This window comes from Microchirus variegatus (assembly GCF_963457635.1).
Source record: "Microchirus variegatus genome assembly, chromosome: 1".
NCBI classification, from domain to species: Eukaryota; Metazoa; Chordata; class Actinopteri; order Pleuronectiformes; family Soleidae; genus Microchirus; species Microchirus variegatus.
In genome coordinates, this window is record NC_139802.1 from 32,377,756 (window position 1) to 32,396,840 (window position 19,085).

Sequence of the window (19,085 nt, forward strand, 5' to 3'; positions counted from 1 at the left end):
TTGCATACTTTTGCAACATTTTTTTAAAAACTGTGACACCAACCAACTTGACTCCACTCGCGACTGAAGAGCATGGTTTAACATCTCACTAAAGCAGGTCAATGGTTTCTTTCTGCTGCATGTCAAAAAAATGTATTCACTATCGAGAAATACCTGCAGGACCAGTAGGTGTGTGATTTCATACTCAAGAATCATGGATTTTTTTTTTAGTACAGAGGAACATTTTTAACATTTTAAAGTTAAACAAACCCTACAGTATGTAAAAGAGTACAGGGGGTCCACAAAGCAGATCAAGTCGTTAAAGTTCTCTCACCAACTTCTCAACACCACTGCACAAAATATTACATTACATTATATATTTGTAACAGTTTAAATTAAATGTTTGAACAAAAAACAGTTAAGAGAGTCAAAATGACTTTAATAGGCTTTAATTTATTATTGTGATTAATAAAAGAGTTTTGTTAATGTTTTTAATGTTATTCAGGTAAAAGTGTACATATATTTTCCTGTATGATTGTAAAATGTTTCCTGTTAACTAATTAACCGGTTTAACAGTAGACATTCCAAATCTCCAAACCCTGGGATATTAAGTTAATTTAATCCTCTTCATTTATATCTTGCCCTTCTACAGAAACAGCTAAAGAGGTCTGCTACAAGGTATCGCAACTGTGTATTTCAACAAAATAAAAGCAGGAGTTTAAGTCAAACATAAACAGCAAAACTGTTGGTGATGTTCACTATATTTATTTTATGTACAGTTTGATATTTTCACTGGAAAATGTCTGATTGACACTGGGGTACTCGGCAGCACGGCAGTCGCATTAGTTTCTAATGTTTGTCACATGGATTAATAATGACATAGTGGCTCTGTAGATGTAGCATTTAAAATTTATATCAAATGCAGGTTCCTGAATGTTACAGCAGTATGGTGCACATAGCAGAAGCTGGATATGCATACAAGATTCAGACACTGCAGATGCGTTACATACATGTTTAAACACAGGCAGCCTTGCATTTGCTCTAAAACCCAATGCCTTGCTATGACTGCAGTGAGAGGCAGAAATCTGTGTATGTTTGTGCTGCATGTATGCGTTTTATGGTTATGGGCTGCAGAAAGTTAATTTATTTTTTTATTTAGACACTCAGTAGTTTGTTGGTTCAATCACTAGGAAGTTTATCTTCCTGACAGAAGAACTTGTCAGGCTCCATCAGATCAGATTAAGAGAGTTTGCGAACTGTAGAACTTGTAGAAATCAAGTTTAAACAAACCTTGCCGCCTCCACCCCAAAACATTTGTATTTAAATGAATTAATCTACATACTCACTGATAACAATGCTGCCACCACACCACAAAAACCTTACCTAATAAAATCTATGCCAGCTCAAGTCTACAATATCTTAACAATACATTTGCCACTTTATCTTGATTTTAAGATCACATTTTCTGGCAGGGAACCTAGGTTTGTAAACCAGTCACTCTCCTGCACCTAATTCTATGAAGAAAATTTGCATTTTCAGCTCATGGGGACACAGGAGCTGCTGGTTTACTGCTGCCTTGTTTGTTTATTTCATGCCACTCTGAGATATTTCATTCAGATTTACCAAACACCAAAGACACAAGATACCATGTTTGATCTTACTGATGGAGGCACCTCCAACAACTCCGATGTGCTGTAATGTAAAATTGCAAATTTTATCCATGGGATTTGGTGTGGGTGGTGAGAGGTTTACAAACTGCAGTAAAAATATCCTTCAGATATCATATACTTAAACAGGCATATATTTTATTCGCTGAGCCTTTTATTAGGCAGCTGATATCCGTTTATCCTTCCATCACCGTTGGCAGACATGTTATCAATGAGAGTGAGTGTCTGGCGCTCAGGTGTAACCAAAGAAATGGCGGTGTGTGTGGCAAAGTCAGTGTTGATAAAGTGTAAATATACTGTACCTCATACACCTATCATTTGAAGAAGATATCGAAATACATACTGATGAATGTGGCAAAATGTGAGCAACACGACTCCGATCTTGCAAAACATATGATGGTTTAGATACTAAATGCATGAAATTTAGGTAAGTATTTATTGCAGAGGCATCAAAAACTTGAGCATTTGACTGTGATAGTTGTCTGGTGCTAGTGCTCGATAAGTAGTGTCCTGCATAGAATCCTATGTACCAACATGACATTTTAAACAGACAAACTGATGAGTTTGAATTTTTGTACACAGCCTGAGACGCAACACAATAACATATTATCCAATCTTTCAGTCCTCCAACCCTACCCCTCAGCATTTTTGTCCAACTTGTCCTTTTTCCCTCACCTCCTTTGATATTTCACTCCTTTCTGCCTGATTGCAAGACCCTTTGAGCATTTTTAAAGCCTCAATTTAGCCCTTATCTCTTCTCCAAAAGAACAGCCCTTGCCAGCCAATATTAAGTACTATATTAAGTCTCAACACAGCAATTAAAACAAGTTGTTCCTTAATGGATTAGTCTCTTGAAAAGCGGAACCACATGTAACCAACGCGTCTTATTTATAACGCCATATTTTTATGTGGATAGTGGATACGTGAAACAGAGAGCACAATAGCACAAAAGAAAGTCTTTTAATGGAAATAACATATCTGCTAAATGTACAGGGGAAACAATGTTTGTAATGTTTTCATGATTGATCAATTGGGATTATAAATATATATTTTTATAGTGTAAGAGAGATTGTAAGATCCACTTCTTTTCTACCGCGACAGTTTGGTTTGGTTGCTTGATTAAGAGAACATTATTAAGTGAAATGTGTAAGCTTACTTAGGCAGCCGACTTGAGTTTGCCACTGCATTTTTACACTGCAACACATTCCTGGTGACAGTGAGGTCAGTGGTCTGATTTCCAGCTCAGAAACCTCTGTGTTTCCACACTCACGTCTACCTCTAACTGTCTGCTAAAGTCTTCATCATCACCCCTGTGAGTTACGTAAATGTTCAGTCCTTATTTGTCTTAAAGATGTATTCAGACATGCAGAAAGAGAAGATTTTACTTATACTCTGGTCCTGGCCTTTATTCAATAAAAGACTGAACTCAACACTATAAATTGGACATAATGTCGTAATATTGAATTCTTGATGTCTTTGGACTTCAAGCAAGGCTGTTTTGTTTGTATTACACATTTCATTTCATAAAAGGCATCAAGGCAAAACATAATAGATTAAGCTAAATGAAACAGTTACATAAAAAAGGAAACAATTTACAGTGCAGTGTAAGAAATGAGTAATTATTTGAATAAAAGAAAAACATGTTCAGCCTTGGTTTAAAAGAACTCAGAGATGCGGCAGACATCATGGTTCTCTCAGATAAGCGAGCATTGCTTCTGCATGGATTAATGTTGACTCCGGAGTAGGGCTGTACAATTAATCATAAAGTAATTGCAAAAGGATTAATTACAATATCCAAATGCAACTTACTGTAACCCAAAATAAAATGTTGAGTCACTTAGCAGTTCATTGAACAGAAAAGAGTTGATGAAAATAGTATGAGAATTCATTAAAATTTAAGGAATTATTTAAACGTGTTAACTGAAGAAAATTAGGCAAGTCAGGCAAAAACAATAATAATAATTTAATGAATGTTCGGTAGTAATCAGTCCTGTGACAAACACTGTGAGTAAATGCCTGAGAAGGAAACTGGCTGCTGCTGCTCAAGGTGCAACCGAGAGTGTGGAAGGGTCATTGTCCACGACGACAATACAAAAACATTCATGGAATTGCCCTTGCTCAAAACTCCAAAAATCCTGCCCACACAAAGCCACAGCAAAAGTTGCACCTGCACCTATTATTGTTATATCGTTTTATCAGTGAGATAAGACAGTTTGGAGATGAGCTTCAGAGCCACATAAGCGTGGAAGCAAGGCTTAGACTTGAAAGCTTTGCTGTCAAATTCAGAAAAAAGCCTTACTTTTTGAGGAATTTATAAGGTGTCTGCGATCCCTGCCATCCTGACTATGTTCTGTTTGTTCCTTTTTGGGAATATGTAAATAGTTATTTGTACTTTCTGCTAGTTCATACAATTTAAAAAAATGCATCATTCAGTACTTGTATTTGAAAGTTATAGCACTCTGTGCAGAGTCAAGTGCTTTTGTGTTAGTTTCATCAAATGTGTAATTGGTAGACGGCATTGGCGTGACTGTGGTAGGACTTTAAGTAACCAAAAGCTAGTGAGACAGGGGGAAGAGGACGGCGCAACCAAACTTTTTCCTAACAAAGTTGGGTGACTTTATTAAACGTCCTGCCAAACATTTTTTCTATTGATATCGCGGAAAGTGTCAACTGCGATACATCGTTATCGCCCAGCCCTAAAGGGACACATTTGCGTGTTGGTGCCACACATTTCCTTGTATTTTATATTTGGGAGGGTCATGGTCAAGCCGTAATAAAGTGGTATCAGCACCAATTCTTTTGTTGTATCGTTTTTGTCTTATCAGAGAGATAAGAGTTAATCTTTGCTGTCCTGATCATGCTCCGTTTGCTCCCTTTTGGGAATATGTAAATAGTCTATTGTACCGTCTGCCGTTTACCCATGTGCTGCTGATGTGATCGATTTGTTGCTCTCAAATCACAAACAGCCTTCTTCCACCTGCACAACATTAACAAAAATCAGAAACATCCTGTCATTAAAGGATGTTGAAAAGCTTATTCATGCCTTTATTACCACTATACTAGACTACTGTAACTCATTATCAGGATGCTCTAAAAAGTGTCTGAAGAGTCTTCATTTGGTTCAGAATGCAGCAGCATGGGTACTGAGCTAGTTACACTGGCTCCGTGTAAAATGTAGAATATAATATAAAATCCTCCTCCACACATTCAAACCCTGTTTGAATGTGTGGAAACCCAGGGTTCTCTCATTCGAGAGAACCCTGTTCTCTCCCCACTGTGGGATAAATAAAGCTATCTTATCTTATCTTATCTTAAACACTCAGTGTTTGGTCATATCTCAAAGAGGTGGTTATTCACTACTACTCAGCTCTGCAGATGGAGGCTTGGTTGTGGTTCCCAGGGTCTCTAAGAGTAGAGGCTCCTCTCCTGTGGAACCAGCTTCCACTTTGGGTCCAGGAGGCAGACACTCTCCCTACATTTAAAGTTCAAACTTCAAACTTTCCTCTTTAATACAACTTGTAGTTATGGCAGGTTCAAGTGAACTCTGAACCATCATGTAGTTATGCTGCTATAGGCATGGACTACTGGGGGAACAGCCATTATGCAGTGAGCACTCTCTTCCCCTTCTCACCACTTACACTTAATCATGACAATAACTTCGCTCTACCTCCTCCTACTTTGTGCCCCATCTCTCTTTGTTCTTATTTTCCAGGTATCCCTGATTCCACAGCTTCAACACCACAGCTCAAATACTACAACTTTAACTACTACATATCAAATAGCGACTTCATTACTGCTAATGTTGATATTTTCCCTTCATCTAGAGTTTGTCCTTTTCTGAGGGTCACATGAGGAGTTCTAACCAGTTCCAGATGGTGTAGGGGGACGCAGCATGTCGTCACACCCTGGACTAAATGATGAAGATAATTGTTGTTAATGACATTGATTTCTGAAATGCTCGTAGTCTCTATCTCTCCTCTATCTCCTCCTTTCATTCCCATGCTTATTTCACCCACCTCTCCTTCATTTGCATAGTCCATTGTTTTGTTTTTAGCTTCTTTTTCTTGAACTAATGCAGTGTGTTGCGCTCAGACCTGGCGGTGAAGTGAAAGGTGATAATTGGCTAATCATGTAATTGTCTTAATGAGGCTATTGAAATTACAAGCTAAGGTTGTGCTACTGAGGCTGAGAGCAAATTTTTAATTGGTCGTCTTTGTCTGCAACTACAATTATCTATTTAATCAAATAAAATATTGATTTATTCACTGCTGTTAACCCAAGTGTCTAATGTCATCACACAGAGATGCATTCCCAGGAACACTTAACCAGTGAAAGCATTGTTTGCATGTCGTGCCTGCAATGCTCTTCTGTGGTGCTTCCCTCAAGAGCCTTTTTCCAAGAGGGTTTCAGATGCACATAAAAATAAAAATATTTTCCAACTTCAACGAGTTGCAGCACTTTTCAGGACCACATTTAACCCCAACAACCAATTAAAATCAAGCAAAGAGGCAGGATTTACTAAAAAAAACATATGAACGCCTGCAGGACATCACACTGGGGGTGTGGTTAAATCTTTCAAAGGTCGAGATGTAGTGGCCTGCACGGTCTTAGCATCAGACAGACTTTAAAATAGGTTAATTAGGGGGTCAGGGTGTGGTATTAGGTGGGAGTGGGATCATTGTAATGTGATCTGTGAATCTGAATGACAGTCGAGTGACAGTTGGACGCAGAGTGAGTTGCTGTGCAAGTGTCACCATTTAAAATGGTTTAAGTTTCAACACAAACATCTTTCTAATTGGCAGGTTAAAAAAAAGCCAGAGCCCGACCGGAGTTTGAGGTAATGATGTGGTAATTGGCCCGAAGACTGGCCAATCGGGCTCTCGGGGCCCTCTGGCCTATCTATCTCTCCAATCGAGATTGTGACATCTTTTCGATCAATATTCAATTTACAATCGAGATCGTTACATCCCTTCCATGTTTACTGCTGTGCTGTGTTGCTTGGTTAAAAGACAGTGTATGCAGTTGGGTTGCAGTTATATGGAGACAAAGTTATCTCAAAAAAGGAACAAGGAACAAATCCAAATGTTGGGCAAATGATTCTGCTGTAATGAAAATATATTAAGTATCTGAATCTTGAATAATCAACACTCATGGCTCCCAAGTTGCATATAGAACAGGAGGGTTTTGCTGAGTATTAGATTAGAAAGACTCAGTGATGGCCTGGGTTGGAACCTGCTTATTCTGCCTATGTAAGGACATTAAAATATTGCCAATGGCTGAGACTAAATGCTCAAACCTTTCTAACACATGAATGCAATAATAATGTATTTATGTGTGCTTTTCTTGCTGGCACTGCTTTGAGGCACTAGGATTATGAGGGAATTAATGCATAGCCACTAACTAATCTGTGCTTTGAATTCAGTTAAGATTTGAAATGCATACAGTATCGTTATTTTAAGAGGATGCTGAGAGAGCATAGTCATTCTGTTAATATTCATACTCATTTAATAGAGAGAGACTGGCTGTCTCTGATAACAGTCAATTAGTGTTTTTAATGCAGGTGATGGCAAGCAGGGGAAATTAGAGACCTTACAACATCATGTGTACATACACAGCATGTGGGCTAAGCATTCTGGAGGTATTTTAGGTGTTTTAGCTCGACACTATACTTTTCTTTTGCAGAGTAATGGTTTGGTTTGCATTACCATATTTCAAGGCACTTACAAAAATCATGTCCTCTTCCTCTGAAATGGCCCTTTTAAGTTATCCTGCTGTTATAACGCATAAATAATCCAAAATAAACTTTTAGAGGTACCACTTCCATGAAACAGAAAGAGTCTAGAGAGATACAAGGACATCTAAAGACGCCATGAACATGTGTTCCACAGATGTGATGGGTAAAAGGGAGAGAAATTGCACCTATTCAGCAGTGTGTGAATAGGAATGGTTGAAAAGAAAGCATTAGAAATATTCAGTAAATGAGAGTGATAACTGTAATATGAAGCTCTTTGACTGCAGTCCATTAATGGTTCCTTCCAAAAGTGAGGAGGAGTGTGTGGAACAGAACTGAAAAGCTCACAAACAATCTTCTTTGCAGATTTTATTTTTACATGGACAAAGACCCTATTTGGCACCACTGACCACATCTGAATTAACAAACTATCAAACCATGACATGTAAAGATGCAGGCCTTTGTACATCAAAGGTGACATGAGCAAATGGCACACAGCTGCCAATGACTCCAGTGAATTTCGAGATCATGGATTCAGATGATAAAGGTTTCAAACTCAATTTAATCTTTTGAATCAATTTCAAAAATGGTTTGTGTGACATGTATTTATGGCTTATTTTGTTGGTTGTTTTTTTCAATGCTCTTATTAGTTTTTGTTAGTGTTTTTTTTTATTGTTAAGCACTTTGTATGACTGCGTGGTGATATGAAACTTTCTTGCCACAATTATCCAAAATAATTGCACTTCATGATAGTATTGCTATAGCAGAAAAAAACTTTAAAATATAGACTTTTTAAGATTTTTTAAGAACAAGCAGGACTTTCTGTCAGTGACAACTGGTCATGACGGGACAAGAATTTGAACTCCTGTTATGAAGCCTCCAGAATTTTTACATAATGCACTATTGCAGAAGACCTGACACTAGCTACAAAGACCATCACCTACTGAGAAAAATGTTTAATGATGTTAATCCAGAGAGAATTAGGGTCATTTTCCCATAGCATTGAATTCAAATTCAAAGGCTTCCATCCATAAATCATTTGGTTTTCATCTGTTAGCTTTAATGAAATGAGCACAAAGACAAACTGTTGTTACTAATGTTAGAATGTATGTTGCTGAGATAGATAGCATTTTCAAGTCACTCAAGTTCCCACATTCAAAATTATCCTGATAATAGAATTTTACCATCATCAACTTATTGTCAGCACCTTTTCTTTTACAATTATATTGTATTTTGTTCCGTCTCTACAACACTGTTTTTGAGTGCTAACAATGATAATCCTCTCATGGCTGTGTTCCTGCAGGTTCATCAGTCAACCAATCATCTGACCTGTTCTCCAACGCAACATGCAACGTGTCCACCAATGACTCAACGTCCTGTTCTCCTGTGGACGATGGAACAGGTGCGGGAAGTCCGTATAAAGCTCTGGAGATGTTTTTCATCTCCGTGGTGACAGGATCTCTCAGCTTTGTTACTGTCACAGGGAATATTTTGGTCATGCTATCCATCAAAGTGAACCGCCACCTGCAAACAGTCAACAACTATTTCTTATTTTCATTAGCATGTGCTGACCTGATCATCGGAGCTTTCAGCATGAATTTGTACACGGTCTACATCATTGTTGGCTACTGGCCACTCGGGCCTGTGGTCTGTGACTTGTGGCTAGCTCTAGATTATGTGGTGTCAAATGCTTCAGTGATGAATTTGCTGATCATCAGCTTTGATCGCTACTTCTGTGTGACCAAACCCCTAACGTATCCTGCAAGGAGGACAACGAAAATGGCAGGGTTGATGATCGCAGCAGCTTGGATCCTGTCGTTCATCTTGTGGGCTCCTGCCATCTTGTTCTGGCAGTTTATAGTTGGAGAGCGAACAGTGCCCCCTGGAGAGTGCTACATACAGGTACAGTACAGCACAAACTTTACTGAGAGTTGCCAACTGATGGACATTCAAGAGAATACAGGTTTCAGACACTTCTACATTGGTTTCAATCTCCCAACCTAGAGACAATATCTATTATTATATACACGTTTACTGAAATTTTGAAATTAGACAGCCTTTTCCAACAAGACACTGAAAGTAGAAGCACAATCTAGCCCCACACTAGATTCCATTGACAATCACAGAACAGACGGATATGTTACTAATATGTTTCTGCAGTGATCAGTAACGTTTAAGTTTTTAATTAAAATTAAACAAGGCATTCAAACTCCAAAGTCACAAAATGACACATTTGCACTTTGCACAACTGAAGCATGTTATGCTCAAAGCACAACCGTGATTACTGAAGAGAGAATCAAGAAATTTAAAACCATAAATCTGTCAGTGCTAAATGAATAACAGTAATGGCCAACACATAATCAGCGCAGTCTGAATCAAAGTCCAAACTTTGATTGCCTTTCTGTTAAGTCCGACATCACTTACAATTCTCCTCCAACCTCTCCAATCAACTGCTTAAATAAGCAGGTGCTCAGATGTTGTTCATAAATAGCTTGTTAAGTTTCTGTGTGAACATTCTATGTAGGTCATGAAAATGATTATTTGTGTTTCCACAGTTCCTTTCGAACCCTGCAGCGACGTTTGGGACAGCTATAGCAGCATTCTACCTTCCTGTCATCATTATGACTGTCCTGTACATCCACATCTCCCTGGCCTCCAGGAGCAGAGTCTCCAAACACAAACCAGAGAAGGAGAAGAAGAAGGGAATAAAGTAAGGAAACAAATGCTGTAAACTGCACTGTGCATTCTACAAATACAGTGAGTGCAGTGTAGTGGAGAGTTGTTGGGTCGAGGACCATTAACGCCTCAGGAAACGATTTTACTGATGTTATAAATAAAGCAAGTAATAGAATAATTTTCCCATAAATTTCTATTTTAAAACTGAGTTCTTTATGCACCCAGTGGCCCCCTGGTGGCTAACTACTACTTTCATCATACCTTACTGGGCTACGCTTTTCCAACCAGAAGATTTGTCTGTACAGTCTAAGATCCTGAACAATGGATTTGTTATAAGACTTGAAAACATTTCTGTGTTCAATCCAAAGTCGATTAGTCACAAACTGGCACCAGGTTCATGTTACCCAGGCTATTAACATTAATTAATCATATATACATTTTCCAGTGCTATTAATTAGCATAATGTGGGCTAAATTAATTATTCATATCTGTTTTAATAGTGCATAAAGACACATTTAAAATATTCTTACCAAGCACAAAATATGTGAATTAAAGAGAAAAAATATGTAGATAAAAAATGTGGCGAACCATACGCTAATGTTCAACATATATTCTGGTCATGTCCCATTTTGCAAATATTCTGGGAAAAGGTACAGAAAGAAATCAGTCATATTTTAAGATGTGCGGTACAATTAAATATGGAGTATATGCTATTGGGAAGGACCATAGACACACCCCATGAGGAAAATGACGACTATTTGCTCAGGGTGCTGCGTATAACTGCTCTAAAACAAATCACCAGAAACTGGCTTCAGAAAACCCAGCCAACAATAGAAAAATGGAGGGACACCATTCAACAGGTACATCAAATGGAGTATGTAACATATAGAATGAGGGGTAACCTCAGACTATATGAGACAAGATGGGCCAAGTGGTCAACCTACTACAATTGATTTAATCATCATAATTTTGTTGTTGTAACTGTGATTATCCTGCTCGTTGTAATTTTTTTTTTTTTTTTTTTTCTTTTAATGTTTATTTATTATTTATTAGTGCCTGTCTATGTGATTGTTGATGTTATATGTTTTTTTTGTTTGTTTTTGTTTGTTTTCTTTTTTTTATTTATTTATTTATTTATTTTTAATTTTTTTTTCTCTTTTTCTTCTTCTTTTTTCATGTGTATGACGTTGTGACTGTTATGTTGTCTATGTCTCGTGACCTTCTTTCATGTGTACATGTAAATGTACAGACACGTGGTGACTTTAAAAATAAAGTACAAAAAAAAAAAAAAAAAAGAGAAAAAATATCAAGTGTGTTTTTTTTGTTTTTTTCCAGGACACCCAGTTTGATGAAAAGTCATCTGTTAAAGCAGAACAACAACAATGAGACCAGTCCTCATGCGAGTCCGCGAGCGAGTCCTAAGCTCAGCGTGGACTCATCTACCACGCCACTGGAGGCGGTAAAAAACGGCAGAGTGGAGGAACCAAACCAAGCTCAGCCTCAGGCTCGGGCACAGCCCAGTCCAGGACTCACACAGGTGCCGACCCCAAACACCTTCAACGTCACAACCAACGTTTGGTCATTACAGCGATACAAATGATATGAGCTGTAGCTTCTCTATCTGTGTCTATAGGAGGAAAAAGAGAGTTCCAATGATTCATCCACAGCTTTCATTCCCCCGACAGAACTAAAGGACAATGCCAACAAAGTCACATCTGAGGTTTGTCAAGCTTTTTGTTGTTGTTCTTGATATTCTGTGCTTCATATACTGCACACAACCAATCATTATAGTGCACCACATAATTAAGCTTGCACACACAGAGGTTAGGAGCTGTCAAGGTTTTCAGACATTTTATTTTCTTCAAAAATTAATTTAAAAACGTGAAAGGGAATAAAAGTCAGGCTAGAGTAATTCAAGGTAACAAATGCTATTTCTCATTTAACAAGATACATTCAAATAAATGTAACAGTGCTACTGTCTTTCTGGAGGAACATTTATAGCACTTCTGTTGCTGTACACAATAACAGTTTTGATTGAATTTCATTCCTTAAATCCACACAGCTTCATGCACCTTACAACAGGTCAAGCTGGCAAACAAAGCTGTCTTTTATTTTTTCACAGCAGGCTGCAACAAATCCTAGCCCTGTTGCCACGACAACAGCCAATCCTAAAATCAACCCCAACTCAAGGTGGTCCAAGATCAAGATCGTAACGAAGCAGGCAGGGGACGAATGCATCACGGCTATAGAGATTGTTCCGCCTGTGGCTGGAGCCGAGAGGCACTCCATCCCGATTAGCCGCCCTCGCACTGTGGCGAGGAAGTTCGCCAGCATTGCAAGAAGCCAAATCAAGAGGAAAAGACAGATGGCTGCCAGAGAGAAGAAAGTATGTTCACTGACAGTGCACAGACAGAACTGTACTGCAGATAGTACACTCTAACACATATTTACATTTAATGGTGTGGGAAGAAAAGACAAACACTTCATTATCAGTTACTCACTGGAAACATAATTAATCATTTTTAAATTAATGTCTTGCTCTGGTGACTGCACAGCCCCCAAACATAACTAATATTGCATGGAATTTAACCAAATATTTACTTTTGGGTTTTTTTTGAACGTGTGTTTGTGTGAGATACTGACACATTATCAGCACTGACTTCACTGTACAGCCTAAAAACATGGCTGCCATTGCGGACACGGAAAGAAAAATTCTGACCACTTAACCAAAGGCTCTTCAAAAAAAAATGTATGCCCGCTTGACTTTCTGATATTTTATGAATGTGTTCACTGATTCATCTTACCTTTGGATAGTCTTTTTCACTGGAAAAGTCTAAAGTTTGAGTTGCCTTGTAAAGAGTTCACTCCCCGCACTATGAGAGAGAAAATCTGAGATCGTACTTCAAGGCATGCAGAAGTTGTTGATCCACTGCTTCCCCCATCAGTTAGCTCAAATGTATTATTTGGGTTGACTTAAAAACATTAATTCAAATAAACTGCAGCAACACAAACTTATCAAACTACAAACTAGACCGTAGTCGACCTGCAGCTCCCTTGCCCCTGCCAGCTAAAAACGTATTTTCTCCATGGACTTTAGTATGGGAGTTTCCAGTCAGACTGAAAGATAATGCTGCAAAACTCATTCATTTATCATGGACTCGGGTGAAGCAGGTGAAAATTTTATTAGGTGAGCCTTTTGTTCAGTGGCAGCCATATTTCCAATAAGTATGAGCCATCGGGTCTCAGGCTAGTTCATTTAGTTCCTTATAAAAACCACACTACAAAATATATATACTATCACTTAAAGGTAGTTGAAGGAAAAAAATACAGCTAATTTGTGAATGTGGGAAAAGTCTGATGAAGATGATCTGCTCTGCGTCTACTGATCAGACAGTGAGTGAGAGTGATATCATTTTTCATTGCAGAGACAGTTAAAGGATTGGTTCTGTGTAGCAGCATATGTTGTAGGTGTACAGGTGGGACTGTGTCTATTCCGCTCACCAGAGTGTAAATGATGTAAAGCTGCAGCTGTTTGCCAAGACGAGTTGTTGCTGTGCTCCAGTCATTTCACTTAATTATTGTTTTCACTGACAAATGGCATTTGAAAAGCATCCTCTGGGCTTCTAAAATAACAGAGCATGCATGTTCAACCAATTTCTTTTCTATTTTCAGCCTCACGAAATCTCCCTCTGACTCACTCAGCATCTCCATGGGTCAATCTATTTCAAATTTGGGGGTGTGGGGGATTTTACTGTATCAACAACACACCTTATCAATATCAGACATAATTTTTATGATGGCAATAGGAGCAACTAACGCTAAATTAAAAATAATAACAATAAATCAGCTAATCATCTATGAATGGCCAGAGAATACATTTTAAATAAATAATGTTATAATAAAAATGAATGAGCATTCTTCTATTCATTCACAGTGCTTCGGCAATAGTGATGCACATAAGAAGGGTTTGAGCAAGTACAGGGCAGTTAAGAGAAAGGACGGGCTGCTATTGGCTGTTCCACTCCACCTACTCAGATCTCTTTGGTGGGATGACTGTGACTCCAGCATCAGCCGGCAGCAACATTCTACACTGTAAAGAAATTGAAATGGGGAAAGAGTCTTAAAGACAGTTGGACAATACTCTCATTAAAACCTATTTCAATGTCAGCAGAGTTTTGAGTGATTGTCTCAAGTCATCTGTTGTGTATAAAACCTGAATGAGAGGAGCTCAGGATAGAAAATAGCCATTCCAAAACCCCACAAAGCTCTGAATATTCACAACAAGTCAATACTATTGGAACTCTTGACCCCCCAAAAAGGGGCATTGCAAGTTTACACATGGTGAAAAGATCAGGACTGTCTATCTACACTTTGTGTTTCGCCTGCTGCATTCTCTCAAGTTCGTTTTGACATTATCCAGAGAATGTCTGGAGCAACATCTGCAGACATTTATGTCCAAAACTGCTGCCCCTGTGGACAATATTCAGTGAAATGTTCATACTTTAGTGTACAGCTAAAAGTGTAAGTTCTGACTGACTAATCAATGTCAATAAAGAAAGAAAAACACATCATTTCCATCAGATGAAGACCGTCAACAATGATCTTTCAAAGCTGTTAGCTACCTATGTCACTTGCATTGTCTGGTAAATTATTTTTGAGCTACAAAAGTCACAGTGAAGCAGCATGATGAGATTAAACTACAGGATACCAGCAGCCTGTGGTGTCAGCAGCCATGTTATCCTGCTAAATGGCACAAAACTGCAGTGTTAAGTCACTATGTAAAAAAGGTTTACTCTCCAATTCTTAGAAAATTGCTTTTCAAACCATAGAGTAAAGGAATGAAAAACAGCAGTCCACTCTTACATCGCTTTTACTTTTCTTCCCTTTCTCTGTAGGTCACAAAAACCATATTTGCTATCCTGTTGGCCTTCATCATCACATGGACGCCATACAACGTCATGGTGTTGATCTCAACCTTCTGCCAGTCCTGTGTCCCCGACACCGTGTGGGCCATCGGCTACTGGCTGTGTTACGTCAACTCTACGATCAATCCGGCTTGTTACGCGTTGTGCAACGCCACATTCAAGAAGACTTTCAAGAATCTGCTGCTGTGCCAGTATAAAAACATAGGTACAAGATGAGATGGAAGCATGAGACTGAGGGTGGAATGGATGAGGAAAAACGGTGAGGCAAGGCAAGGCTGCTGAAAGGTGAGTGAAAGAGAGCTGAGACGAGAAATGGATGGCAGAATTTAGAAGAAGGCTTCCCTCAACACAGATCGGACATCTGTTTGCAGGGAATGAGCAACCATTGTTTATCCTGCAAATGAATGCCAGTTATCCTAGTTGGTACAGACTCGGAGAGAGATACAAGCAAAGAGCTGGGACTGTGAAAACTGCTCAGCTTCCCATAAGTGGGAAACAAACCACACTGATTGGAAACACGGCTTCATAGACACAAGGAAAATAATTGCAGTGGTGGAGCAGGGGTTATAATGGGCAGAGAAATTAGGAGAAAATGTTGACGGAGGGAAAACTAACAGATGAATGCAGGTATGGATGGTTGGACTGATTTCTATGAATGGCAAGACTGGTAGTATATAATAGCAGACAAGGAGGAAGTGGTCCTCCTGGAGAAGTGAGTGTATGTAGATGGAGGACATGCAAAGGCAAACCACAGTTCTTCTGACCATAATAACTGCAAATCACAATATTACTGTGACAATTATAAAAATCAGCCTTAAAACAAAGGTCACAAAACACGCTAAAATCACTTCGCCTTACATTTTCTTAAGAAACACAATTTTGTAAAGTGAAATGAACTGAGACTTCTGTTTATTTTCTACCTTCATGTATTTCATATCGTTTGTAAGAGCGCACATTTTCGGATTAGGAAAGAAAATGACTTACAAAGAAATTAATTCCAGTGTTTGGGGGTGGAGCTTAGAGCCAACTAGAGGAAAGGCAAGAATTTCCTCATCGTGTAGCTGCTGTTCCTCATATACATTGGAGGATATGAAGGTTTACTGCCATGATCATCCTGACCACATTAATTACAATTCACACCAACTGTAAAAATGCTTTAAGCCACTGAAATAACAGATTACACATCATTAAATTAACATTTTAATGTGGAAAAACACAACAATTTTAGTCTATTTTTCCAAGTGCCACAGAACCTTATAGTCACTCAGGGATATTCCTGATAATCCTGAAAATTGAACTCACTACACTCTACTCAAGTGCTTTTAAATCATGATCGTCAGTACAATCGTATTGTCCCATCCCTAACTAATGGATGGGCAAAATGATAGAAATTTAAGTCGAGTGACCAGACAAAAAAATACTTTACACTTACATAAATTATTATTTATTATCAACAAACCATCTATGGTGAAGTGGTTTCGAAAATGTAATAAAGAACGAGTGTCATTGTGCTTTTACAACCTTATTTTAGGAGAAGACAAACTGTTGACGAAGGAGAAAGATGTGTGAGACAGAAAGGATTTAAGTTTTCAGTGGATGTACAACTGGTTCATATTTTATTCTGCAACTGAATGACAGTCGGTAGAGTGAAGAGTAAGTGGAGAGCAGGTTCTCATCATTAACCTGCATACAACAAATACTTCTACACCTGTGCCTCCAGCTGTGTTCAGGGACAGGTCCACCACCAATTAAATACTAGGATAATCAGAACGGCCATGGCTGCAGCTATAAGCACATATAATCTGACACCAGTCAATCAGAATTGAGAACTACTGTCAATTATAATAACCTTCTCACTATAGTTAGCTGCAGGAATACGGACTGAGCAAAAGTCTCATTCTAAGCAATCTTGGTAACACCACAGCACCTATTTCACAGAACTGGCTCCAATCTAAATGAAATAGGAAGAGAACCATAACTTGTTTTAAAGGTCCAGTGTGTAAGGGTTTATTGGCAGACTGAGTAAGAAAATAGTTTTGTTTTTAAAGCCTCAGAATAAGCCTTTCATATGGTCTTCAGTTAAGAGCCGCGATGGTATACAAAAGCCACCGTAGAGTCCTGCTGTGCTTGGAAAAGGGAAAGTGACTGAAGGAGTCATCTTTTTTTTTTTACATTCTACAGTCTGGCCATTAGATGTAAATATATATATATATATATATATATATCTTCTTTGCCGCAAAACAAGTTTTAAAATAGTTTTTTCCCCCAAAGGGCATCCTACTAGACTTGCACAAGGTTTCACCACACCAGCCTTAAAGGCCCCAGTATACCTGACACGAAGTGTGTCATCAACGGCCATCTACTCAAAATGACACAACTTTAATGTGTCTGATGCAACAAGCCAGTTTTACTAAAAAGACGAAACTCTCCATGATAACATGCTTATGTAATGCTGCGTCGGATGTGGACTCGATGCAAAGTAGAGTCAGGCTGCTAAATTAATCATCCACTGCTCTGATCATCAATTAATCAGTTTGAGTATTATTTCAATAATACAAAAAATAAGGTCTCTGATTTTTCAGCTTCTGAAATGTGAACAATTTCTGGTTAATTGCTCCATATAACAAAGAAATTGTTAAAAGTTAATATTTTTTGGTGGACAAAAAATTCAAAGTTTGGGAGACAATCAATTAAGTGGAGGAGAAAAATAAAATGTAGAAATAAAAATCCTAAATAAACATACCGCAGGGAGAAAGGATGACTATGTGAGTTCTTGTTAATAAAATAGAGAAAGAACAACATGGCTACTCTCATCTTTATATTAGGGCTGCAAGAATTGATATTGATTGACAGTTATTGACAGATTGACAGTGAGTTTCTCAATCAATATGTTCTGGATTATTTACTCGTATATGTAACATTTGAGGTAACTTCATTTTGAGATTTGAAAAACACTGACATTTTACACAATCTTCTTAAACGTTATCTCTGGTTGCAGCCTAATCCTATTAAAATCATGCTTCAGTCTGAACAATCTGCAGTGTTCATTATACACCTATATGTGCACGATTCAAACTGATGATACAGCGTTCTGAATATTCTGAATATGCTCATTACCTTGAGAAGCATAAATCTGCCGTCGATGCACACAGGCGTGTTCAGGTAGTTCCTCTTTCTGTTGTCCAGGTTCTGACAGGGTCCAGATTTGTAAGGCCTCTGTAAGAAGGAAATATTAACTTTAGCTTTAGTAAAGTCACGGAAAGTTTTTGAATTCCCTCTTCAAGCCTCATTTGTTAGATGGAGATCATGTGGATGGAGAAGGAGGAGAGAGGATGTTGTTGTGGAAGTGTTGCTTTTTATATACCAGACAACTATACATGTGAAAATATTATGTCATAATGATATTATAATGATAATATGTTTAATATTTGTTTGAACATGCTGTTTAAACTCACTTTAAATCACTTTAATTAACTTTGTTTTCATCACAGATAGGATAAATGTGTTTTTAGTAAACAAGAATCTTGAATAAGATCACTGTAAATCATCGAGGTCCTGGAATAACTGAGAAAGTTGCAGGCTCCCCCTGGTGGCACTTCAAAATAAATGACAAGGACTGGAAGGTGGTGAGCGAGACAGGCTTTTCAAGTCACTCTTATATCAATAATTAATGTTTCACCCATTTATTATTCGTCTGGTAATGGAAATTAACTTTTACTGAAAAAGTCGATGCGTGGTATTCCACGATAAACAAGCAGCAGTTTGGTTTGTGCTGATGTTGCAGAGACAACTTTCCTCATAAGAACCAACAAGTAACTGCAGAAATGGTGAGTCCTTGTGACTTGTTTATGCACAGTTTAGGCGTTTTAAAGACGCAATACTGAATTTAAATGAGGCGATCCCAAATGTGGCTATCCCGTATAAGAAGTGAAACATTGTCCTGTCAGCTAAAGTGCTGAAAAAGCTGCCATGGCTCAGCAGGACTTGGGTCAGGTTTCTGCTTTATAATGTGACTGTGTCGGCTTAGCATGGCTCAGCAGCTTGTTCTGACTCAGTCGAGCACCTACTGCTCAGTCTGATGAGAGAAATGGTCCAAAACTTAAAATC

At 38.3% G+C, this 19,085-nt stretch overlaps 1 protein-coding gene across 1 annotated transcript in view; it reads left to right on the forward strand.

The window, feature by feature from the left end:
- The window catches only part of chrm4a (cholinergic receptor, muscarinic 4a), a gene marked incomplete at both ends in the record, with an annotated part of 29,849 nt that extends 14,655 nt beyond the window's left edge, over window positions 1-15,194 (forward strand). Inside the window, 6 exons of the mRNA XM_083899111.1 lie at window positions 8,681-9,279; window positions 9,933-10,087; window positions 11,389-11,590; window positions 11,687-11,773; window positions 12,179-12,439; window positions 14,949-15,194. Of these exons, the coding sequence (XP_083755237.1) occupies window positions 8,681-9,279; window positions 9,933-10,087; window positions 11,389-11,590; window positions 11,687-11,773; window positions 12,179-12,439; window positions 14,949-15,194 (1,550 nt within the window). The remainder of the gene's footprint in view (window positions 1-8,680; window positions 9,280-9,932; window positions 10,088-11,388; window positions 11,591-11,686; window positions 11,774-12,178; window positions 12,440-14,948) is intronic.
- Between the last annotated feature and the right edge of the window lie 3,891 nt (window positions 15,195-19,085).